General features: G+C 61.6%; 1 protein-coding gene across 2 annotated transcripts; it reads right to left on the bottom strand.

The window, feature by feature from the left end:
• Positions 1 to 767: 767 nt before the first annotated feature.
• Positions 768 to 24504, bottom strand: FLNA (filamin A). 2 transcript variants are annotated; one of them, XM_004598860.3, is made up of 48 exons: positions 24375 to 24504; positions 21070 to 21554; positions 18344 to 18592; positions 18166 to 18263; positions 17930 to 18077; positions 17453 to 17571; positions 17289 to 17366; positions 17033 to 17195; positions 16738 to 16938; positions 16142 to 16279; positions 15936 to 16059; positions 15682 to 15818; positions 15389 to 15582; positions 15081 to 15194; positions 14853 to 14996; positions 14201 to 14324; positions 13943 to 14103; positions 13767 to 13857; positions 13517 to 13686; positions 13186 to 13303; positions 12812 to 13074; positions 12027 to 12624; positions 11762 to 11935; positions 11526 to 11688; positions 11287 to 11447; positions 11030 to 11200; positions 10535 to 10658; positions 10289 to 10445; positions 9589 to 9778; positions 9406 to 9429; positions 7002 to 7249; positions 6792 to 6887; positions 6550 to 6652; positions 6315 to 6455; positions 6078 to 6206; positions 5676 to 5849; positions 5395 to 5556; positions 5104 to 5307; positions 4850 to 5002; positions 4635 to 4757; positions 4273 to 4539; positions 3982 to 4119; positions 3664 to 3779; positions 2989 to 3121; positions 2035 to 2211; positions 1666 to 1884; positions 1380 to 1583; positions 768 to 1254 (listed from the first exon to the last, which is right to left on the bottom strand). In XM_004598860.3, the coding sequence occupies exons 2-48, from the start codon at positions 21437 to 21439 to the stop codon at positions 1067 to 1069; spliced, it is 7941 nt and encodes a 2646-aa protein (XP_004598917.1). In that variant the 5' UTR covers positions 21440 to 21554; positions 24375 to 24504; the 3' UTR covers positions 768 to 1066. The 2 variants fall into 2 exon arrangements, with proteins under 2 accessions (XP_004598917.1, XP_004598918.1); XM_004598861.3 differs by lacking the exon at positions 9406 to 9429.
• Between the last annotated feature and the right edge of the window lie 591 nt (positions 24505 to 25095).

Below are 25095 nucleotides of genomic sequence, written 5' to 3'. Positions count from 1 at the left end.
GCAACGGGCCCAGCCCAGTACCGGAATGGAAGGAGGAAGTGGTATCAAGGTCTGGGAAGAGGGGGAGGGAGGGAGGGCAAGACCCTTCTGGGCAAGGGGCAGGGATGGAGTTGTGGCAAGGCCTGCCTGGGGAGGGAGGGTGTGAGGGAGGGCAAGGCCTGCCTGGGGAGGGAGGGTGTGAGGGAGGGCAAGGCCTGCCTGGGGAGGGAGAGCAAGACCCAGGAGACACCCAGGTCTGGGGCACCAAGCTCCCCAAGAATGGACTGGGGAGGGGCTTGAGCCCACCCCCTCTTTGCCTTTGTTCACAGAGGGGCCCTGAGCCCTACAACCCAGCACTTGTGGCAGGGGCTCCAGGACTGACCATGCAGGCCAGGTCTGGCCAAGGACCCCAGCTTGGCCTGCTGTGCTCTGAAGGACTGCTTAGAGGGCCCCAAGTCTGCATCCCAGGCAGGGAGCCTTCCTGACTGTGCCCTTTCCTGACTGCCCTAGTCTGGGCCTCCTGCCGCCTACCCTCTGCCTGGGCCTCTTCCTGGGAGCACTCCAACCCCTCTCTCTGCAGGGTCTGAGTCAGTGGGGGAGAGGAGGCACTTGCAGGTGGGGTGTGCTGCTGCAGGAGGTCCTGGGCACCAGCAGCAGGGCCACACGGAGACCCAGTAGCCTGTGCCAGGCTCACAGTTCAGGCTGCTGGTGCCCTTGTGCCTTACTGGGCTTGCCCCAGACCCTCCTGCCCAGCCCCTGGCCCAAGAAAGCCACAGCCACCCACAGGAGAATGGAAGCAAAATTTTATTCCTCTTGGCTGGAGAAGAAAACTAGTGGGTGGTCAAGGACAGGACCCCTACTTCTTCCCCTCCCAGAACCAAAGAAGACAAGCAGCGCCACCGACCGGCTCCCTCTGCACAAGTGAAGCCAAGAGGCCAGTCATGAGAGGCAGGTGAGCGCAGCACGGGGCAGGGGCGACTGCAGTGATGGGTTGGGGTGGCCAGGCCAGGCCAGAGGGCAGAGGAGAGCAGGCGTGGGGGACACTTCTCGTCAGGGCAGCTGCTGGCCAGGAATGGCGGCACCGAGCTCAGGGCACCAGGACACGGTAAGGGCTACCCGGGATGTGCTCGTCACCCCACTTGACCACCAGCGTGTACTCCCCTTTGTCCTTGAGCAGGTAGGAGACGCTGTAGAGCCTGCTGCCCACATGCTTCACCAGGATCTCTTCACAGGGTGTCCTTGGGCCGTGAACCCCCACCAGCAGCATGCTGTTGCCTGAGGGAGGATGGGCCTCAGTCACAGGCTCCGTCCCTGCCCTGTGCCCCAGCTGTTGAGGCCACTCCAGCTTCCCGACCCCCAGCTCCACCCTTTCCTTGGGGGTACAGATGGCAGCTGCCCACCTGCTTTGCTGCAATCCACCGTGAAGCTGCTCTTCTGGCCCACGTAGGCCTTGCTCAGCCCCAGGCCCTTGGCCACCACTTTGCTGGCATCGGCAGGACCCGGGCCTGGCACGCCATGCTGGGTGGCAGCAGCAGCCTTGCTCAGGGAGTCCACAAACACCGAGGACGTCTCATGGAGGCTGTGGTTGCTGACGAGCCGAGGGCCTGTGGGGCACAGTGGCTTGGGCTGAGACGGGGAGGAGTACCAGGCATCGGGTGGGCACCAGAAGCCTGGCCATAGGCTCACCTGTGACTTTGGCCTTAAAGGGGCTGCCCCCAATGTGGTAGGGCCCACCATACTTGATGGAGATGAGGTAGCTGCCGGGTGCCATGGGAGTGTAAGTGACGCGGTAGCCCTCGGGGCACTCCTGGCAATCCATCTTCACCTTGGAGGGGCCATCGATCGTCACCGAAAGGGCGCCGGCTCCCGCATTGGTTGTGTTCACGATAAATTCAGCTGGGCTCCCTGGGAACAGGGGAGGTCAGGCAGGGTTTCCTGGAGCCCCGACGCCCAGCCACCCAGTACAGGTGCGTGGAAGCCACACGCCTCCTGTTGTGGCCAAGAGCTTGGCCATGGCCGACTCGGCCACGCACAAAGCTGTACCTGCCGACCCACCTGTAATGCCGCCTTCCAGGCCTGCTCCGTAGGCGGACACCATGCCTGGGTCCCCTCCGTGCCCAGGCTCCCCAACTCGGATCTTGAAGGGGCTTCCAGGGATGTGGGTGCCGTTGAACTTGACATCAATCAAGTAGATGCCATTCTCGCGTGGGATGAAGCGCACAGCATACTTATCTGAGGAGTAGAAGGGCATGCTGTGGGCCTGGGGGCTCACTGGGTAACCAGCAGGTAGCCACTCAAAAGGACAGCCTCAGTCTCGGCCTTCTGGGGTTTCCCTCACTGGCCAGAATGACCCAAGCAAGATCCTCTCCCCCAGCCCCAACCTGGGACCCCTCTGCTTCTTCTAGGGCCATGTTGGATGCCCACACACCCGCAGAAGGCTGAGGGCGGAAGCTTTAGACGCCCAAGCAGCCCGCCATCGAGACTCATCGGCACCCAACTCTTTTGTGAGCACAACACCCGCCTCGCCTGTTTGCATTCGAAGAGGTACCGTAAGTGCCATGACCCCTGCCCGTGAACCAGGGCTCTTGCACAGGCCGAACTTGCTTCGAGCCACACAGCCAGGAAGGGGCGGGACTAGGTGGTGACACTGATGCGGGCGAGCGAGTCTACTGCAGGCGCCATGCACTTGGCCAAAGATCCGGGCAGCCCGTGGCTAGACTTGAGGGTTCTCCCTCTGCAGACAAACTGCATTGCTCTGCCAAAGCCTTCTTCCTAGTGGCCACACTCGGCAAGCCAGATGCCCGAGGGCTTGGGCTACGAGTCAAGGAGGGTTTGCCTGGTTGAGAGCGCCCAGGCAGACATCGGGGCCCCGTCTTGGCTGCTGATGGAAAAGTCTGTACCTTCCTTGTGTTCTCAGCCTGCTTCCAGCTGGCTGGACAGGCTTTGGGGAAGCCTGCTGCGCCCGAGGGCCCTGGGCAGGTGGGTGGCTGGGCAGGGACAGGGCCTCACCTTGGTCAATCTCTGTGACATAGCACTCCTCCAGGGCTCCCGAGGGGCTGTGCACCTTGGCATCAATCGCCCCCTTGGCCCCATTCAGGCTGACTGCAAAAGAGGCTGGCTGGTTGACCTTTAGCCCTGACTCCTGGAAGCACAGCAGATGAGGTTAGGTGGGGTGGCAGGAGCAAGGGAGGAAGGAGGGCAGGGCCTGAGTCAGGAGGCCCCACGAGCGCACACTTACCCAGCTGGCGTCCAACTTGGTTTAAAGAGGGAGAGCCACTGATTTGCTAGGGACAGCAAGTGACAGGCATACGCCCTCTCCCTTCTCCCCGTCCCCTACCCCCCCACCCCACAATTCTACAGTCACACAGCCCCAGGCAGCAGGAAGGGAGGGTGGCCCTGCAGCCCTGGCAGGCTGTCCCTCTTTAAACCTCAGCCCTGGTGCTCAAGGGGCACAGGCTCCTGTTCAAAGCCTTTAGACCTGAGACACGAGAAAAACTCCACGCGGTGGGCAGGGTGCTTCCTGCCAACCCCAAGCACGGGCTGTACCCGGCCAGAGCAGGGGCCCGGTGCCCAGAGCTGGGCCGGGTGAGTTACCCGACACAGGGCCACGGCCTGCGCTTCGTAGTGCCTCTGGTCTGGCCGGGCCCAGGAGCCCCAGGTGGACAGTTTCTCTCAGTGCCTCACCTGAAGACTAGAAACAGTAAGGCGGCGGGCATCGCCGGACGGAGAAGCCACAGGCACCACGAAAGGACTGTCGGGTATGTGCTCCTCGTTGAACTTCACTGACACCTCGTAGTCACCTGGGCAGGAAGAGAGCACGAGGCTACCCTGGGCCACGGCAGCAGTGAATCATCTTATGCCATCCCAAGGCTTAGCCCAGGTTCTGGGACCTCGAGGCAGAGGGTGGGGGTGGTGTCTGCAGGCCAAGGGGTGCGGGTGGGTGTACGGAGCCAACTCCCACTGGGGCCTCTCCTCCTCCAGCCCCAGCTTGGCCCCCTGTACCTGGCTCCTGGACCACATAGGCCACACCGCACGAGCCATCCTTGCGGTCCTCGAAGGAGATCTCAGCCTTGCTTGGGCCCTCCACAGCAATGGCCAGGCCCCCAGCACCAGCCTCCCTGGTCCAGATGCTGAATTCAGCTGTGGAGGACAGTGGTTTCTCCTAGGAGGTTGGCTGTCGGGGACCATGGCCCTCCCAGCATGGTCCCAAATGGCATGGCTGGCTCCTCGCCCAGAGCAGCCTCCCCCCAAGCACCCAGGAGAGCAAGAGTGCCCATAGGCAAGCTGGCCTACCTGGCACTCCAGCTTCAGCCCTCTCCAGGCCAGGGCCTCCAGCACGGACCTTGTGGGCTCCTCCTTCCCCGAGGGGCCCCACAGTGAACTGGAAGGGGCTCCCAGGCACGTGCTGGCCCTTGTACTTGACACTGACTGTGTGTGTGCCCATCTCGGCAGGCACAAAGCGGATGCAGTATGTGTGGTTCTCGCCTTCCACAATCTCAGCCTCGTGGCTCTTGCCCGAGGGGCTGGTCACCTGGGCTGTCATGTCCTGGATGCTGATTTCTGGGGGGGGGGAGGGGACGGTGATAGCCTGGTAGGCAGGAGGCCTGCGCCCCACCGCCTCTCAAAACCACTCCCTGGCTCCTCACAGCCCCTACCAGGGATCTTGAGGCTGAGGTCGCAGTGACTGCCAACGTTGGCTACCGAAGGAGCCCGTCGTCTGCGTGTGATACTCTCTTTCACCCGGCCCTCGCCTGTCACTTTGACTGAGAAGGGGCTGCCTGCAGGGAGAAAGTGAAGCCCATACCCAGCGCAGGTTACACACGGTGTGGCAGCGAGGCTGGGGCAGGAGGTGCGTGGTCACCACACTAACCGGGCACGTGCTGGTCAGCAAACTTGATGTTGATTATGTAGTTGCCGGGCTCTGTGGGGCAGTAGGTGACTCTACACGTGCCATCTTCCAGGTCCTCTGTGTTGATATCCACCTTGCTGGGTCCCTCGATGGAGAGGCTGAGTCCACCGTAGCCTGGGAGATGGCCAGCTCTGTGTCACACTGCCAAGTACCATGCTGCCCACTGCAGCAGGCAGGCAGGCAGGCAGGCAGGCAGGCAGGCCACCGCTACCTACCTGCATCTCGAGTGTCAATGATAAACTCCGCAGGTTCAAAGGTATGGCCCTCGTGAAGGCCCTGGCCAGACACGCGCACACGGCTGGCATCCCCAATCTCCGACTGGCTGATCACCACTGGGATGGGGCTGCTGGCCACGTGCTGGCCATTCTTCTTCACATGCACCAAGTGCTCCCCCGTCTCCTTAGGCACGAACGAGATCCCTGGGCGCGGGGCAGGACTGTCAGCGGGAGGGGCGCGGGTCTCCCTCCCGCAGCTGCCTTCCCTTCCCGGCCCCCTAGGCCTCATACCCACGTGACCGTTGCGCAGCCGCTTCAGCAGACATGGCTCCTCCCGACCGGATGGGGGCACCACGGTGGCTGTCAGCAGGCTGAGGTCTGTCTCCGAGATGTTGATGGGGATGTCAGCTGCAGAGCCCACCTTCAGGTGGGACATCCGCATGGAGTCGTCACCTGGCAGGGGCAGGGGCCGGGTCATCTGTCACTACGCGTCTGGCCTGGCCGCAGGAGGACCAGACACCCAGCAGGCTGCCTGCTGCTGCCCGCTGCCCACTGCCCCCGGGGCCACGCACCTGTGACCCTGGCAGTGAAGGGGCTGCCTGGGATGTGTTGGTCGTTGTACTTGACCAGGATGCTATAGTCGCCAGGCAGCACCGGCAGGTAGGAGACACTGCACGTCCCGTCCTGGTTGTCGGTACAGCTGATTTCCGCTTTGGAAGGACCCTCGATGGCCAGTGACAAGCCCCCTGGGGAGAGTCGCCCGAGAGGGTAGGTCTTGTGCCTTGGGTTGAGGGCATATCTCTAGGCCTGCCCTGAGGAGGTGCCCCACTGGGCCGGGTGGGAGGGAGGCGGGGGAGGGGCTGAGGGACAGGGTGCCCTACCCCGGAACCCCTGGCACATTCAGCCCTCAGCCGGGGAAGGACATCCCAGACCCCCAGGGCATGGAGACCATGGAGACCACGGCTGCTGCTCACCTTCTCCTGCGTCTTTGGTGTTGACGGTGAACGTGGCGGGCTTGTTCACCACTCCATGGCTAAGGCCAGGTCCATAGGCAGTGACATGTCCACAGTTGACATAATCCACATAGAATTGCAGGGGGCTCCCTAAGGTAGCAATAGTGAGCACATGGATGGGCAGCCTTGTGTCGGCCACAGCATGCCACAGAGATGGTGCTGGCCACAGTGGGGCACCAGGCGAAGGAGGTGACCCACCTGGAATGTGCATGTTATCGTAGCGGATGTCCATCTCGTGCAGGCCAGCCTCACTGGGCGCATAGCGCACAGTCACAGTGCCGTCCTTGTTGTCGGTGATGGCAGGCTGGGCCACCTTGCCTGACGGCATCCGAACCTCCCCTAGGGACCACAGGGCAACAGTCAGGGCTGCCCCTGCTCCTAAAGTTGGCACACTCCGGCGTCCAGCCCAGGCTGCTTCCAGGCTGCCACTCACCAGTAATCTCGCCCTTCTTAATGGTGAAGGGTATGACGAGGTCAAAAGGCCTCAGGCTGGTCACATCCAACCCGTTCACGCCCACCAGGGGCCTCTCAGGGGCCTGCAGTGGAGATGAGGACAGCACGCCCAGGTAAGTAGCTGTGGTAGGGCACAGGGGTCCCTCCTTGCAGATGAGACCCGTGCGCCTTCCAGCCAGCCAGCCCACAGCATCCCCTCGGGCTGGGCAAGCCGGACCGTACCCAGGTCTGCTGGCCGCCCTGGGCATAGGCATACTGTGGGGCCAGCTGCTGAGGCCGCAATGGGGGCTGTGCCACGGGCTGGTCCCCAGCCAGAGCCTGTGGGGCAGAGCGAGAGCTAGAGAGTCTGTTGTCACCGAGAGGCCCTGGGGGACAGGCTGGGCTGCACCTGTCGAGAGCCCCCCCCCCGACTCCCTCCCCAGCCCTCCTCACCGTCACTTGGAAGGGGCTGTTTGGCACATGCTCGCCACCAAAGCGCACGCAGATCACATATTTGCCTGGCTGGGGGGCTGTGTAGAAAATGTCAAAGGTACCATCTTCATTCTCTACCACGTCCACGTCCACTTCTGAGCCGTCGGGCGTGCACACGGTGCAGGTCACCTTGCCTTTCCCTGCCGCCTTTGTGTCCACGGTGACCACAGTCTGCTCCCCAATCTGGATGGTGGGGCCAATGCCAGCACCTGGGAGGGCAAGGCAGGTCCCCAAAGGGGAGGCCAGCATGTGAGCTCGGCCCCTGGGCTGCTCCTGTGTGCCTGCTGCCCACCCAGGCCTCTTAGTGGCACCACGAAGCGCAGCCAGGTCTCCCACCCCACCCCCAGCTGGGATGGCGAGTGCTTTCTCAGAAGACAGGAAGGCTTCTCCCAACCACCGCAAACCCAGAAGCCCACCTCAGGCTCTGACTAGGCGGTCCCTGGGTGCCGGCGAAGAAAAGGGTGCACCTTCTCGGCACAAGCAGTTCCTGCTCCCTCGCTGCCCTCCCCACTTGGTCTCACTGGCCCTGTGGCCGGCGTCGATGAATGGCAGCATTCTGCCAGGCCCGTATTTGCCTGCACCTGCTGTGGCCTGGCCCCCAGTGCTGTGTGGACGCAGTGAGGCAGAGTCCTGCTGCAGCGTGGGGGCATGTGACACTCGCCTTCCTACCCCCTAGGCCTGAATGGGACACCGGAGCTTCCTGCCAACTGAGATCGCTCGCTCCAGCAGCAGCAGCAGCTCACAGTGAGGCGGCCCGGCGCAGGCGGGGGCAGAGAAGCGAGAGGCAGCGAGGTTAGCGCCCAAGGAGTGCAGCATGGCAGGCTTGGCAGAGCAGTGGCAGCACCCAGGGGACAGGGACAGGAGGCCCAAGCCACAGCCACCACCACAGGCTTGCAAGGGCAGAGCAGCTGAATAGCCTCGAGGGCCCCAGAGTGCCTAAGGAAAGGGGAGGTACAGTGACGTTATAACCTGGGGCTCAGCTGTGGAGGCTTGGGGAGCTGTGGGCTGTGAGGCCTAGCAGCAAGAGCACCCCTGTTGCCTGGCCTCCTGCCAAGGAAGCAGCCAGGAGCACCAAACCTGCTTGACAGCCAAGTTCAAGGGGCCCTCTGGCCAGTCTGCCACATCCCCCTACTGGCCAAGGATCCTTCCCACTGCTTGTGCTGGCTATCCATGGTCCAAGTGTGTCTCCTGGGCTCCCGGCCTGGCCACCTGCTGCCCCGGGAGGCCTTACTCACAGGAGCCTTCCAACACCTGACTCCCCCTTTCCCAGCTTAGCCCCTAGCCCATCAGTGGGTCTCAGTCACTTTAGTCTCCACGTACACCTCCGACTGGGCTCCCACCTGAAATCCCATGGCCATCGGCCTGGCCCAAGCCACCTGTCCAGCTTGCCCAAAAGCGACTTCAGCCCCCAAGCTGGGCTCTCTGCCTCCACACTGCCCATATTGGCTACATAAACTAAGGCCACACCAAGCCTCTTGCCCTGCCCACTGGCCCCCAAAACCGAGTCCTGCCCATATACCAGGTCCTCTCCCATCTCCGAAGTTGTCTAGCCAGCATTCACAAAACCCTAGCCACCCTCTGCTGCTCTCTGGCCACCTTGACCGAGTGGCTGGTCTACAGCCTACGGAGGCCCTCAAATCATGGTGGCCTCTCAGCGGTGCCCCTGGCTGGGCAGGCACACCTGGCTGCTTGTCTGGGGATGGCCTGGATAACGTCACTGCTGGGGGACAGGAGAGGAAGGGAAGGAGGAAGACGGGCAACACAGTGCACTTTGGGGCTCTGAGGCCGGGCTGGGCCCCGCCATGCTGGTCACCCAAGCAGTCAACGCTGGCGCTACTGCACTACCAGCCAGCCCTCCCTGCCCCCCATCCACGCTCATGCACTCTCCCGGCCCAGGATTCAGGCCCCTGGGAGGTAGGGATGGGAGTCTGTGGATCTGGCCGGAGCTCAGCACTGCCCTTGTCCCCTTAAGGCATGTAGGGGCCCTTGTGAGAAGGAAGGGCCTGCTGCCTCTCCCTGGGCATTACCCAGAGTGCCAAGATCCCCAGACCCCGAATTCCCCGGCGGGGTGCCTCTCAGGATGCACCTCACCCCCAAGCTCTCAGCTGCAACCCGAGTTCTCTGGTGAGGAAGCGGAGGCCCAGAGAGGGGAAGGGCCGGCATGTTCATGCTTTGCTCCAGAAGCCTCGCTGGGCCCTGACCCTCCAGCCAGGGCCTCCTCTTGCACAGCCCCTCCCACCGCCTCCCACTCTACCCCTGCTGGGAGCTGCAGCTGGAACTGTCCTGGGAATTAGCACCAAAGAGGAAAGGAAGCTGCCCCTTTGGGCAGGAGGGGCATTGGGAGTGGCCCCAGCAAGCAGCTTACCTAGCCCGTGACCTCCGATTGACACTGAGGTGAGAGGGCAGAGAGCAAGGAGAAAGGTCAGGTGAGTCACTCAAGGGGGCGGCCCCCACTCCCACACGCCGCCCCAAGCAGCGAGCCCTTGCACACAGGCAACACCCCAGCCCCGTGCCGAGTGTCACGGCGGCCGCTGGCAGGCTGGCTCACCTGTGACCGTGCATTTGCTGGCATCTCCAGTGGGCACAGCCCGGACACGGTACGGGGAGAAGGGGATCTCATCACCACCATACTTGATGAGGATGGTGTAGCGGCCTGTCACGTCTGGCACGTAGGCCACTGTGTACGTCCCATCGTGGTTGTCCTGGATGTGCGTCTTCTTGGGCTTGCCTTCAGGGTCCTGTGCAGTGGAGCATGGAAGAAGTATTGGCTGAGCCCAGATCAGTCCAGACCATTTTATGCCCTCCCAAATCAACAGCAAACCCTGCTGCTATGAGAACGGCCTCAGAGCCCCACAGCTGTCCCCTGGCCAGTCTAGAACTGAATAACACACAGGGCCAAGGACCCAAGTATTCATCCTGTTTGACCAAGTTCCCTGCCACAATGCACAGACCCAGGGCCGAGCCAGAAGCATCTCAGCTAGAAGACGCCAGAGTCGGGGGTTCAGACCTGCCTCACAAGAAGAGCACACAGGGAAAGTGAGGATGCTAAACACCTTGCAAATGCACTCAGTTAGCTGCATGCATGTGGTCAGCAAGGCCTGAGCCTGCCCCAAGTCGTAACCCAGCAGAACAGAGGCGGACACCCACCCTTCCCCGGCCCACCTTGATACAACTCCCCAGAGAGTGCCAGACTGGCCTCCCCTGTCCCTTGTCGCCCCACCCCACACCAGTGAAGTTTGTGAGCTCACCGTGATCTGCACAGCCAGCAGGCCTTCCCCAGCATCCTTAGCATCAATAGTGAACTCAACCGGGAGGCTAGCAGGGACACCAGTGGTGTTGAGCCCAGGGCCACTGGCCTTCACCTTGCTGGCATCATGTGTAGGCAGCACCTTGACCTTGAAGGGGCTGTGGGGCCAAGGTGTTGGGAGATCAGCTGACAAGCCTGTAGCACACAGCCGGAGCCCCCCCTACAGGCAGTGGGCCCCGCCTCTCACCTGCGCGGCACCTCTTCTTCCCCATACAGCACAGAGATGCTGTAGGGTCCTTCTCGGCTGGGCACATAGTTGACAGTCTGGGTGCCATCGGCATTGTCCACCACATCCACTGGCTCCACAAGGCCTGGCCCCAATCCAAGAGACAGAACCTCAGACAGCTTACTGGGCTGTCTCCCCTCCCGACTAACCGGCCTTGGCCTCACCTCGTCCTCACTGCCCATACCCAACAACAGCCCCAAACCCCTGTGGCACAGATACCACTCTGGAGGCCATCTCGGACCCCTGCCCTTCTTCCATCCTCCCCCCATGTGTCAGTGGGCACATCTCAGCTATTTTACCTCCTCCTGGTCTCCCCACCAGCTCAGCTGTCAGCCCAAAGCCCCCCAACTGCAGCTGCCTGCACTGGGTGTGTGCTGCATCTCCCTGCTCTTCCCTCAGTAACTGCAAAGACAACCCCCCTCCGAGCCACCGACTGCCATGCAGGAGGGCACTCACCTTTGGGCCCCTGTACTTTGACCTGCAGCGGGGCCACACCAGCCTTGCTTGTGTCCACCTGGAAGGACTGTGGAATGTTGGCACGCACCATGCCTGGGCTCAAGCCAGGCCCAGAGCACTGTACCTTGGATGCGTCTGTCACGTCATGCACAGGGACCTTGAAGGGACTTCCTGGGCGTTGGACAAAGAGGCAGCAGCTGTGTAAGATACAGTGGGACAGCGGGCAGTCCCAGCAGTCTTGATCACTGCCTCCTTACCTGGCACTTGGTGGCCACCATAGGTGACATTGAGGTTGTAGGTGCCAGGCTCATAGGGGATGTACTCTACCGAACAGCTGCCATCCTTATTGTCCATGCAGGACATCTTGGCCTCAGAGGGTCCCTCCACAGCCAGGCCCAGGCCGCCGGTACCAGCTCCCCTGGTCCCAACACACAGCCTGTCATCTCTGAGGGTCCTGAGGCACAGGCCTCCCCCATATCCGCAGTGATCAGCTTACCTGGTCTCCACAGTGAACTTGTTGGGCTTGTTGGTGGTCCCACTTTGAATGCCTGGCCCATGCACCCGCACCCGGGAGGGATCACAGCCCTCAGTGACGGGCACCTGGAAGGGGCTGCTGGGCACAGGGCTGCCAGCATAGGTCACGTCGACAGAGTGCAATCCTGGAGGGGGTTAGGCTGAGTCAGGGAGAACCTGTGTAGCACCCGCCCCCAGCCAAGACACCCCCACACGTACCCTCTTCGTAAGGCGTGTACTCCACTTTGTACGTGCCATCTCCACAATCCTGCACATAGGTCTCGGTCAGGTTGCCTGAGGGGTTGGACACACGGGCCTTGACATGCGGCCCTCCGGTCTGTGTCAGAGCTCGGGCATCCACACTAAACTCAGTGGTGGCCTCCCGGAAGACACCTGCAGTGGGGCACAGAAAGGAGGCATGTGGGGCTGTGGCACCCAACCCCCACCCTACCCTGCCCCCACCATGTATCTCCTGTTTCCTCACCTTGGCCCTCAATGCCAGGTCCGTAACACTGGACACCTGAGGTGTCCACCGCAGGCTCTACCTGTAGTTTGCTGGGAAAGTTGGGCACAGGCTGGCCGCCATACTTGATGGTGACAGTATAGGCCCCTGGGCAGAGAGGAATGTAGGTGATGGTATGTGTGCCGTCACCGTGGTCTTGGATATAGACCTCTGCTGGAAGCCCTGCCTCAGAGCAGATCTCAATGGTCAGCTCTGCACTGCCTGCACTCGAGCAGTCCACTTGGAACTGTCCGACCTCGCCTGCAGTGGCTCGCTCCAGCCCAGGACCCGAGCACTTAACCTTGGATGCATCAAAGCAGGGAACTACATGGGCCTTGAATGGAGAACCAGGGATGTGGGTGTCGGCGAAAAGGATGTTGATATTGTAGTCTCCAGGCTCAGTGGGCACGTAGGACACGGAGCATGTGCCGTCCCCATTGTCCAGACACTCGAGTTGGGCCTCGCACGGGCCTTCCACTGTCAGGCCCAGGCCCCCTGTGCCAGCACCCTTGGTGTCGATAGTGAAGCGGGCTGGGGAGCCAGCACTGCCCCCTTGTAGTCCCGGCCCAAATGCCTTCACCTGAGGAAAGACGGAGGCAAGAGCTGAGGGCACGCCACCAGCAGCCTGACCCTCTGTCTCCCCTTTGCCCCCTGCCTGGGCCACCCAGCGGTCATGAGATCAAAAAGCAGGAGTGGTAAAGACAGGCCTGGAAGAGAGGCATCCCCGGAGACCCCTACACACTGAGTGCCCACCACACCGCAGTTACCTTGCTGGGCTTAGTCGGGGCCACAGCTTCCAAAGGAAAGGGACTGCCAGGCACAGGCACGCCGTCATAGGTCACTTCCACCTCATAGGGCCCCTCCTCACGGGGAACGAAGCGTACCACACTGTTGTCTGCTCCCAGACCTGCCTCCACCTTACATGGCACTGCAGTGCCCGAGGGGCCCACAATCTTGGATGCCACCTTGCCTTGGCCACCAGCTCCCTTTGATTTGATCGTGAACTCTTGGTCTTTGCCCACATCCACTTCTGTCAAAGGAAAGGAGAGAGCTGTGAAGCGCAGCTGCAGCAGACTTGGCACAAGCCCCAGGCTGCTGAAAGTGGTCTTCCGAGACCTCACCAAGGGTCCCTGGCACTTACTCTCTCCCAGGCCAGACACCTTGATCTTGCTGAGGTCCAGGCTTGGAGCCACTCCCACTGAAAAGGGGCTTTTGGGGATAGGATCCCCTCCGTAAGTGACATTGACTCCAACTGGGCCCTGGGAGGTGTGCAGAAGGACTGGAATGAGGTTCAGAGCAGCGGTGTGGCTCACCACTCCCCTCCCCCAAGGCCTGCTGATTGCGCTCTCCCGGGGAGACAGGAAAGCAGGAAGGAGGCCCCCTGGAGCAGCCCACTTAGGCCACCGAGCCAGGAGGCCTACTGACTGGCTGACTACAGTGGAGGGGTGTGGCTGCAGGGGTAACAAGAGTACCTGCTGCACAGGTGTGTACTTGACCGTGTAGGTGTTATCATGGTGGTCAATGATGTCCACGTCTCGCACAGCATCCCCCTTGGCCATCCCTGAGAACTGGACATCCAGTTTGCCTTTGCCAGCAGCTTTGGCATTGACCGTGAAATGGGTGGGTTTGCCAAGCTCAACACCTAAGGAGACACAGCGGCCATGTAGGGAAGCCTAGATTTGGATGGTAGCTCCTAACCTCCTCCAGGAGACTCCTCCTCACCAGTGCGACTAAGGCCAGGACCCTCAGCCTTCACTTTGCTGGCATCGTGAGAGGGTTCCACCTTGACTCGGATGGGGCTGGTGGGTGTGGCCTGCAGATGGCAGAAAGACAAGGGCTGAGAAGAGAACAGCACGCCAACACCCAGGAGTCTTGGGGCTGGAAACAGCAGTACCCACCTGGTCAGCAAAAAGAACCATGATGGTGTAACTGCCAGCCCCACGGGGCGTGTACTTGACTGTGAAGGTATCATTGTCATTGCGGATGATGTCAAAGTCAATGTCGGCCTCAGCAGGGCCCACCACTCCAGGGGCACACTTGATGCCAATGCTGACATCTCCTGTGATGAGGTACAGAGTGGAGACTGGTACCTCGCTCAGCAACCCATCCACCTGAATTCTCATCCACTCAGGCCGCCACCCAGGGCCAGCCCTTACCTTGGCCTGCCTCTGTGCAGTCCACAGTGAAGTAGGTGGGTTCATGGGCCTTGAGCCCTGTCTTGGCCACTCCTGGCCCATATACCTTGACCTTGTTTGGGTGGCTGCCAGCTCCCACATTCACCTGCAGGGGCACAGGGGCAAGTGTAAGGATCTGAGCAGCTTGGGGAAGTCAGGCTTGCTTGCTCAGCCATGGCTGCAGGCACAAAGACTGGCACAGATGTCACGGGGGGAGCCTGACACTGAGAAGTCCCCCTTCTTAACTAAGACCTGGGTCTACAGCACACTCGTCCTACACACTCATAGTACCTGCAGGTAAAAATACCGAGACTACATCCGCAGACAAACAGGCAAACAAAAATACCTATCTATACAATGGCGACGTAGTAGTCAGCCATAGGAAGGGATGAAAACTTCTCCAGGCTACAACTGAACAGAAATGCCACATATTGCATGTGCATCATAGGGTTTGAAGGGAGTGCGGACAACGGGGAGTGCCTTCTAAGGCTCAGGTGACGTCAGCACCACAGGCTGCAGTAGCGGCGGCCACTCTGCATGTGCTGAGAGCCAGCGAGGTGTCTGCCCGAAATGGCCATATGCTGTCAGAGACGCCAGGGTGGACGGTCCCAAGACCTCCAGAGGGCCAGCTCACCCGGAAGGGGCTATTGGGGATGCTGACACCACCCCAGGACACCATGGCTGTGTGTTTCACTGGCTTCCTGGGGGTGTAGGAGCAGCTGTAAGTGCCATTGCCATTGTCCTTGACTGTTGTTTCCACAGGGCAGCCTTCATTGTCCTGTAAGGCAGAGGCAGGTGGTCTGTGAGTGTGCCCAGAGCTGGAGGTGCACCTGCCCCATCCCTAACAGAGGCAGAGCCCCACCTGGACTTGCACTCGGAGTGGGGCCTTCCCACCAAGCTTGGCATCCACCGTGAACTCTGCTGGTTTGTTGACGGCCACTCCTGTCTTCTCTAGCCCAGGCCCACGTGCCTTCACCTGTTAAGGGACAGCGCAGAGCTCAGAGGGCCAAGGCTATACACCCCCAGTGATATGAGCCAGGCAGGGAAACCAGGAGCATGCTGTGGGGGATAGCAGCCCAAGGTCTGCTTCCCAGTCTTCCAGCCCAGCTGACAGAAGCAGTGAAGCTCAGCAGAAAGAAGTCATGACTCAGTCCAGCACGCGCCTCTTACCCTGTCTGGGTGGAAGTCCTGGGGTGCGTTGCGGATGTCAGCCATGAAGGGGCTAAGGCGGATGTCCTCACCGTTGCATAACACGTGAACGGCATACTCGCCAGCCTCCTGTGGCCAGTAGCGCACATCACACGAGCCATCACCCTTGTCGTCGCATTCGATCTTGGCCTGTGACGGCCCTTCCACTGAGAAGCCTGACAACAGCCACCAGCCCCATCAGTGTCCTGGAGCCTTGGGGTGGGCTCCCCTGCCCCCTCAGCCCCCAGGAACCTGCACCACAGCTGCCAACTCACCCAGGGTGCCCACGTCGTCACCAATGGCCTCCACCACAAAGTCAGCTGACTTGCCGACAACACCGCCCTCCAGCCCGGGTCCCCAGGCCCGCACCTTCTGATTGCCGCACTCGGTGCCCACCTTCACCTCGAAGGGACTGTGGGGGGGAGAGCCACGCAGGGTGGTGCTGAGGGGCGCCACCTTGCAGGGGACACTCATCTGGGGAGGCAGGAGGGAGGCTGCAAAGTGAGGAGGGGGTGCCCAGAGCCCTCACCTGCGCCCGATGTTCTGGCCACCCCACGTGATGGTGACAGTGTACGTGCCAGGGACAGTGGGGTAGTACTCAAAGCCGTATGTACCATCACCCAGGTCCTTCTGCTTCACCCGCTCCTCGCCCTCTGCCAAGACATGATGGCATTAGGACTGCCCAGCAGCAGCCCTATAGGCTGCCCCCCTCCACCCAGCCCCAGGCCAACTTACTGGGGCCCTTCACAGTGACCTTCAGCTCCCCGCTGCCAGCTCCCTTCGTATACACCTTGAAGTCGGCAGTCTCCTTCACCCGCACACCCTTGGGCTGAAGGCCTCGGCCGACGGCCCGGCAGGCACTCGGGTTACAGGCTGAGGGCAGAAGAGCTGCCTCAGACGCTGGGACTTGGTAGGATCTGGCTGTCCCCTCCCTGGCCTCACACAGGGCCAGCAACATGCAAGCAAGGACTACAGTGCACCAGGTCCCCGGGAAACGCGGCCAAGGCCATGGCCTCCTCCCCGACACCCACGGGCCCCAGGTCCCACCCAGCTGTCCCTCCAACAAGACAAAGGATGCAAGTACCATTGACCCTGCAGGCAGAGAGCAGCAGGTTCCTAGACAGCTGGAGCGAGCTCCTCCGAAGGTGAGAGCATGGAGAGGAGAGAGGCAAGAAAAAGAGCAGAAAGAAGGGCCCAGCAGGAGAGGAAAGACAGCGCATCCCAGACTGCAGAAGCTCAGAGACCAGAGTGCCTGGGCAGCAGCTTGCTCTCCTCCCACCGAAGCCCCAGGCCGAGGCGACAAGTGTGGGGGCCATCAGGCCCAGACCCACCTTGGCCAACTGTGACCGTGTAAGGGCTGCGTGGGATGGGCACCCCAGCAAACGTGACGTGCACCGTGTGCACACCCTCCATGGTGGGCTGGTAGCTACAGCGATACATGCTGTCGCCCCGGGCCTCCAGCTGTGGCTCCACTGTGCCCTTCTGTCCTGTAGGGTCCTGAATCATGACCTCTACCTCACCGGTGCCAGCTCCTGCCAAGAGGCACAGCTTCAGCTCCTGGGCACCAACAGGGCCCGGCCCCCTACCTCCCCCTTGACCGGCCAGGCCTGCACAGCTGTCTCCCACCTGCTGTGAAAATCTCGAAGTAGGTAGTCTTGTTGGCAATATTGCCGGTGGGCTCTAGGCCAGGGCCCTGGGCAGTCACTTTGCTGGCATCCCCCTGTGATTTGTCCACATACACTTCGAAGGGGCTCTTGGCAATGTGCTGACCCGCAAACAGCACAGTGACCTGTTGCCAGGAGGAACTGACTGTGAGGGCAGGTTCCAGGGCTCCAGCTAGGGCCCACACCAGCAGCCAATCCTGCAGTAGCCCAAGTCTCACCTTATGAGTCCCCGTCACCTCGGGTACATAGCACACGGAGAAGGTGCGGTTCTTGTCATTGTTGGCAGTCACCTTGGCCTGCGGCAGGAAGCAGCTCATAAGCCTTTGTGCTCTCCCAGCAGGGGACACCCAGGAGTCTCCCAGCCTGCAACGGCTGCCCTTACCTCCTCCTGGTGGCCCGCTGGGTCCTCCACGTACACCAACACCTCTCCCTGGCCAGCACTTCTGGTCTCCACAGTGAACTCCGCCCGCTTCTTCACCATGTTGCCTGTGGGCTCAATGCCTGCCGAGGGAGCAAACAAGCCAGAGGAAGCTATGAAGCCCTCCCCGGCTGCAAGCTTAGCACCCTTGCCTGCTAGAGACCTGACCACCTTCCCACAGATCCTCACTTACAGTAAACCTGTACCAGGCCCTCCCACCCTCCCGCCCTGCATGCTTCTGTGACTTGAGCAGCCCGCTGGTGCTCTCTGGTCCCATCAAGTGACCTGGCCCACTGCTGTCTGTGGCCTGGATGACATCAAATCGCCCAGCCACTGTGCGACCCACCATACCCTGGGGCCTGCAGGAGCCCTCCCAGAGAGCATGCTGTGTCATGGGGAAGGCATGAGCACATGGGAGCACCTCCAGCTGGGGTCTCTCACCTGGCCCGTAGGCTCGGGCTTTCTTGGGGTTCAGCTTGGGCCGCAGGGGAGCCCCTGGCTTCAGCTTGGCCTTGGGAAACTGAGACAGGTAGGTCATCACAGAGTGCTCATCCACATTGGGGTCCACAATCTCCTCCGGGGTGATCACCTGTCAGAAAAGGAACAGTGGAGCCACATCCCATTGCTCCACAGGATACACTCGCAGGCAGCAGCGGGCCTGGCTCACAGCGGTATACCTGGGGGATACCCAGCCAGTCGTCCGCCTGCTGCATGGCCTCCCGTGCGTTGTTCACAGGCTTGCTGGCATCCCAGGAGTCCCAGTCGGGGCAGAGCCCTGCAGCAGGAGGCAGACTGTGAGGCCAGAAACAGCAGAGTATTGCCATCCCAGTCTCCCCACTGGCCCCACTCCTTCACCTGGGGCACAGCTGTCAACAAGGGCACCCAGGGCCCGGCCACTCTGCCAGTCCCGGCTGAAGTTGGTGATGGGCAGCTGCGGCAGCTTGTTCTGGATCCAGCCCAGGAGCCTCTGCTTGGGGGTCTGCTTCTTGGCTTCCTCATCCTCCTCCTCGTCCCACATGGGCATGGAGATGGAGTAGTGCAGGATCAGGGTCCAGATGAGCCCCAAGATGAGCTTCAGGTTGCCATCAACAATGGCCTTGCTGTCTGTAACACAGAGCAGTGGCAGCGCTGGGCACTCGGACCTTGGGGGCGATGGGGCCCTCTCTGCCCAGGGACTGTTGGGAGCAGAGCGAGAGATCCCACAGGCACGTGACAATAGCGCATAGCAAGGAGTACTAGGAGTCAGTCTGCACATGGGGCTGCAGGAGGCACTGAATGCCAGTGCTGAGATAGGGCCGCAGCAGGGGCTGCTCCGGCCTGGAGGAGCAGCCAGCGCTCCTGACCTCCAGCTGGGTTGGGACTGAGGAGGAGGAAGACTGGGTTGGCAGAGACAGTTGGGAAACAACTGCTGCTCCAGAGAGATTGCGAGGTGGGGCATAAAGCAGGAGAAGTGGAGCCTTGGGCAAGGACCCTTGAGAGCAAGGCAGTGTGAGCCCCATCTCCACCCCCACTTCCTTGCCTGCCCCTGAGTCACCACCAGAGTCAGGAGGGCGCAGAAGGAGGCTCCAGGCATGGCTCCAGGGAGGGGCCAAGGGCCCAAGGGAACCAGCAGTTGAGCTACATGTCCCCTGACTCACTTAGTCAGGGACTGCTGCGGTGATGAGCCGGGCACACTGTTGGGGGACCCTTTGCCCAGATGGAGGAGGAAGGGGCTGCGGGAGCCCAACATTCTCAAGTGGGGTCCTTCACTTGCCTGGCACTCACCACCCACTCTCCTCACCACCTAACGGGCCGGGGCCTTGAGCAACCACAGTGCTCACCACAGGGGAAGTGGTTAGGGCGGGCACCCTATAACCCCCCATCACCATGGCAACTCCTGCAGTCTGTGGGCCCCACCCAAGGCCACCTCTAGGTGGGTGGCAAAGGGTGGGGCAAGTTCTCTAGGAGCTCATCTTTGGAAACCCTGCTGGCCTCCCCTGTAATCAGAGCAAATACTTGTATGATGAGTCAGCCAGGGGAACTGGGGGGCGGGGGGGGGGGGGAAACACACATCCATGAGCTGTCCCTGGCAGGTGGCCTCCCAGATGAGCCCCCAACCCAGCTCCCGGGACTACTGGGACTGGTCCTGGCCTCTCACAGCTACTGCCTTTAACTGTGTCCCAGCGGGGCTGCCCATCAGGCTTCCTGCTGTGAAGGCCCTCAGGACCCTGGGCAGGGCCCGCCCTCCAACCCCATGGGTGGGGCCAGGCCCTCCCCTGGTCCGTATTAGGCCAACCAGTGCCAGGGCCCCAACCGCCTCCCAAAAGAGGGAGGGAAATAGCAGAGCCCCAGGCGGGCAGGCAGTCTGCCTGGTTAGCTGGACCCACCCCATCCCACCCCCTTTCCCTAGCCCCGGGGCCAGCTGGCCCCTCCTTCCCCTAATCACTGCTGCTTTCCAACATTTTTTTGCCTTATATGGCAAAGCTCTGGGAACTAGGCCTGCTCCAGCCAGCTCACAAGGAGGGGAGAACGCAGGAGGGAGGAGATCCCCCCCAAAGAGCTGGGGTGTGGCCCGCCTCCCCACATCCGGTTGCCCCCCCACCCAGGGCTCAGAAATGACTCAGCTTGGCTAGACAGAGGGGGGGGGAGTGCTCTGCCTCGGCTGGCATTCCAATGGAAAGTGGGCTCTACCAGCCTGTGCTGCCAGGGAGTGGCGGAACCGGGTCTAGGTCCTTCACTGGCCTGGCCTCTGCACGGACCATTCCAGGCCCATAGGATGGCCAAAAGGCTGCCCCCCACCTGGCTGCTGCTCTTGTCCCTCACCCACCTAAGACCTCCTCCAGCCCCCATCCTAGCGCCTGGCCCCTGGCCCCAAGCAGCCCCTTCTCTGGGAAGGGCCAGGCTGCAGCGGACAGGCCTGGTCAGCACCAGCATCTCCAGGCCAGTGATACCGACACTGGGCTGGCAGTGAGCCCAGCGCACGCTGGAGAGTCTTCTAAGAAACCACAGCGTTCTAGACGCAAGAAACCAAGGCCTAAATGGAAGCCTGAAGGTGGCCAGCAGAGTGTGTGAGTAGACTTGGACACTCGGCCACTTCGCCTTGCTTCAGCCAGCTGTGCCTCTCTTTAGCCCTCAAACCCTCAGGGAAGAGCTAAATCGGGGAGTGGATGAAGCCATCTGCAATGGTGGGGTATCAGCCTTCTGAGGACCGAAATAGTCAGGTCGTAGACAATGGGACACACAAACTTTCCCATTTTGGCACACATTCTATCCACTGCTACGTGGAAAAGCCCCGGGCCACAACTCCTCGGGGTTTAGCGGTGCCAGCCTCCCCCAGGTACTCTCCCACCGTGGGTGCCGGGCTGGGGGCGCGGCCTGCGGAGGACGTGAGCTCAGCCTGGGCGCGGGCCAGCCTTAATGCACCGGGTAACGGGCGGGGGCGCGTAGCGGTTCGCACACCCCGCCGGCCAGCCCGCGCGCCTTTGTTCTCCAGGCCCGCGCGGAGCTGGGAGGAGTCCGCGGAGAGGGTGGGGGGGATGAGGAAGAAGCACGGAGCACCCGCCCCTGCCCGCGGGGCTCCCGGGGGCGACCCGCGCCCTCACCGATGGACACGAGCTTGATGCTCTCGCGGTCCAGGAACTCGAGCGCCACCGACACGTTTTCCAGCTGCATCTGGCGGAAAGTGGGCCGCTGGTTGTGCTTGCGGTGCATCTTTTTCTGGCTGAGCACCTCCAGCAGCGCGATGAGCCGCAGCCCGTCACTCAGGTCCGTCTGCAGGTTGGCGATGCGCTTGCTCACGCACTTGAGGTGCTCGTTGCACCAGCGCGTGAATGTGTTCTGTTGGATCTTCTTCCACGGCGCGTCCTCCGCCAGGTCCTTCTCGGTGGCCGGCATCTCAGCGTCCCGCGTGTCGGCGCCGCCCGGAGCCGCGCCCGCCGCGCTCTGGCTGGACCGGGAGTGGGAGCTACTCATTTTGAGGCGCGAGGAACCGAGGGGCGGTGCTGCAGCCTTGGCTAGGGGACGGCCCTTTAATTAAAGTTGCAGGCACTTCGACGCGTGCAAGGAGAGGCTGAGAGGAAAGGCTGCGCTGTGGAGAGAGCGAGCCCTTTAAAAGCGGGCGGAGGGTGGAGCCAAGGGGCAGGGATGCTGGGGGGCGGGGTAGTGGGGTGGAGCTTTGGGGTCCCCCACCCGCTCCGCTTCGCCCCGCCCGTTGGAATGCCCCGAGTGGGCCCCCCCAGCTCCCGCTATATCAACTAGACCCCTGGGTTCCCGGAAAGATCTTTGGGCCCCGAAGGGAGCGAGGATGGGCCTGGGATCTGTGGCCTCTGGCCAGTACTGCACAAAATGCGCCCCAGAGAGGCTAAGCTTAGGAGTGCCTGTCCTAGGTCCGCTTAGCCTCCAATCTGCACACCATCACAACGGACTTTCCTTCCCTAAGGCCTCTATAGGGGGCAGGCGAGGCCTCGCCCTGTCCCTGCGCCTTCCATCCTTGTCCGCCCTCGGGCTCCAGGCCCAAGGGTTGCTCGGCAGCAGCAGCGAGAAGGAGCCCACTCCTTCAGAGCCAGTCCGGAAAGAGCACCGCTCTTGGGCCAGCCACGGCTGCAAAGGAACGATTTTGCCTGCACGACGCCAGAGAAGCGGCTGCACCTGGCGCAGCCCGTGTCCGGGCCGGCCTCCTCAGTTCGCACCTGCACCCATCAGTTCCCATCCCCTCCCTGCTTCCTTTCCTCCTGCCGCGCTCCAGCCGGGAGGAAATGGGCCACTGACTGGGCCAGGAGGCCGCAGGCACTGCAGGAGCCAGCAGCCTTCGAAGGTGTCCGGGCGTGCCAAGGGGCACAGGCAGAGCATGGGTGCGGTGCTGGGATGGTGTGTGCCTGCCTAGCCCACTCTTCTGTGCACCCAGGGCGGCAGGGGCGGGGTTGGGGAGGGGACGAAAGGAGAGAAGGCGAGAAGCGTGCTAACCATGAAAGGCTGCATTTCACATCTATAAGGCCCTGCCCAAAAGTTCCCGCATGGCTTGGCAAGATGTAAGCAGATGGATGTAGGGAGGCTTCAGCTGTAGTGGCAGGTGCAGAGTGAACTGGAGGGCATGCAGGAGGTGAAATGCAATGGCCCCAAGGCTTGGTTAGGAGCCTGGTGTGTCCCCAAGCTGTGGGTAGGGACCTCCTGCCATGAGCTTCCTGGCAGAGAGCTCTGGAGATGGTGCAGAAGTTGTCCTGGGTGAGATGGGCTCCTGTGGATGGGGGGACACACACTTCCACCTCCTTACCTGGCAGGGACTCCTCCCTCTGCAGAATGTCACCTTCTATCATTTTTCCAGAAAGGAAAGTCTGTCTCTACTGCTGAATTCTAGTGATAATTAATTTATCTGCTAAACGTAGAAGGAAGCCATGGGTTGGCCAACATGTCATGCCCAAATATGGCTGACTCGCCTGTGGCCTTGGGGTGTGTGCAGTGCCAGTGGTGGAGCTGTGCACACTGGAAGTGTACTGGCTTTCCACACCAGTGGGGGGTTGTAGGGGGCCAATGGCACTTGTTTTGTAAGTATGGAAGCCCATCCCTTCTGCTGGCAACTTTCTTAGACATCAGCAAAGAATGCACCAAGGTGCTGAAAGCTGGGCTGCACGTGGGAAGAACTTGCAGATCCCATCCTGCCAGACCCCTTTCAAGACATTAGCAATCAATTCTGTCTCCATTAAGTGCCATTCATTCTTAATCAGGATCGCTTCTCGGCCTTTTGGCTAAGATCAAGTGCATTCTTAATCAGGGCAATTGAGGCAGTCACTAATCCGTAGTCAGCTCCAGCAGAAAGGAACACAGAAGTTGGCTATTCCAGCTTCTAGCCTTGGGTCTTTCCGTATTTCAGTGAAATAAAGGAATTCTTGTCCCTAGGAGGCCACACAGTATCACCAGCAGATGTCGCCCCATCTGCAAACCCCCAGATCAGGCTGTCTCAGGAAGCCAAAATCCAGTTCTTTCATATTTTCCCTTATTTGGAGTCGATTCTTGGATGTTAGTCACACCCCGCCTACCACCCCACCCCCAGCCCTCAGACCCCAGGCCAGCCCCTCCCTCAAGGAGCGAGAGCCCTAACCCAGGAGCCTTTTCTAAGCCTACATAGCGGGGGGGCGGGGGCCCACGAGCAAAAGCTGCAGACTGGCATGCGGAGACCTGGGCTAGCAAGACGTCACCAGGTGTGACAGGTGACAGCACGCAGTTGCTGAGCTCCCGCCCTGAACAGGTACCAACCGGCCTGCCAGCCGCCTTCACCAACTCTTCCTGGCCCGCTGTGCCGCCAGAGTCTGGGGCCTTCTACTCACCTCCCACTCTGAACTTGAGACAGTCATTGGCCACACCCAACGCCTCTACGCCCCAAGCAATAAGAGCAGCTGAAGGAACCAGCTCCCTTGTGACCAAAGCAGCCAGTACCCAGTGGACTTGCAACTGGCAAGGTACCTACAACCCGCATGCGCGCGCGCGCGCGCGCACACACACACACACACACACACACACCATCACCACCACCACCACCACCCTACCTTCCAAGCATCCTTCCTGCTGATGCATCACCCTCAGCACACACGTCCTGCTAGTCTCTGGCCCTTCCCTACAACCTCTCTCTCTCACTCCCCCATCCCGGTCTAGTGCTCCCAGATATCTGAGCACAAACATAGGGTCATGGGTAATCTAGGGGTGGTAACCACTGGATACCCACTCCCGTACGCCAGACGCGCGCCGCTATCGTGCTCCCCGCGCTCCAGCTCCGCTTGGCCTCGGCGTGAGCGCGCGCCGCCGCCTGCGTTCTCGAGCCTTTTCGACAGACTGCCTTGTCCATCCGCGCCCTCCCGCCCCGCCTCCCGCGTTCCAGCTCGCGAGCCCGGCGGCGGACACCCCTCGAAGTCCTCACCTGCTCCCTCTGCGGGCGGGCGGGCTGGCGGCTACCGCCGGGTGGCGCCCAGCTCACCTTCACGCCCGCGCTTGGTGCCTCAGGGCTCAAGCTGGCGTCCGCTGCGCGCCGCGCGCCTCCACGCGAATGGGCCGCCGCTGCCCGCCTTCTTGTTGGCCTCACCCCCGCCCCGCGCCCGGCCCGGCCCGGCCCGGCAAGAAAGCCTTAATTGGTAAAATCGCCCAGGAGCCAGGGGATGGGGGTGGGGTGCGGGGGCGCGCCATGAGCTCGATCTCCCCGGCAGCCTGGCGACGCCGCTTCCCCCGTCCCCCCCACCCCCCCGATGAGCTCACCGCCCTGTGAGGACCGCCAGCCCCGGGCGGGGTGGGGGCGGGAACAGAGGGTCTGCTGGGCCCACATCTAGGCTCAAGCCACCACCACTGGGCATGGTTGAGTTTAGGGGAGCCACAGGCTCTGCAGCTAGCAAGGCCCAGCTCTAAGGCCACCTTCTCCAGACAGCCACCCAGCCACAGCCCCATCCCTGGCCCAAGCCTAAACTGGTCAGGGAAGTCGAATTCTGCCCTCTGACCAGGGGCAAGAGGTGAAGCCTCAGGTACCAGGAGCCCTCCCAGGGCTGGGCTGCCAGTACCTGAGCCCTAGGTTCAACAGGATATCACTCTCGCGGGCCCTGGCAGGGACAGGCCGTGCAGACATCCTGAACTCCAGAAGCACAAACAGGTGT

This window comes from Ochotona princeps, chromosome X (assembly GCF_030435755.1).
Source record: "Ochotona princeps isolate mOchPri1 chromosome X, mOchPri1.hap1, whole genome shotgun sequence".
NCBI lineage: Eukaryota > Metazoa > Chordata > Mammalia > Lagomorpha > Ochotonidae > Ochotona > Ochotona princeps.
The sequence above is the reverse complement of the archived record's forward strand: the minus strand, read 5'-3'. Positions and strand labels throughout refer to the sequence as shown.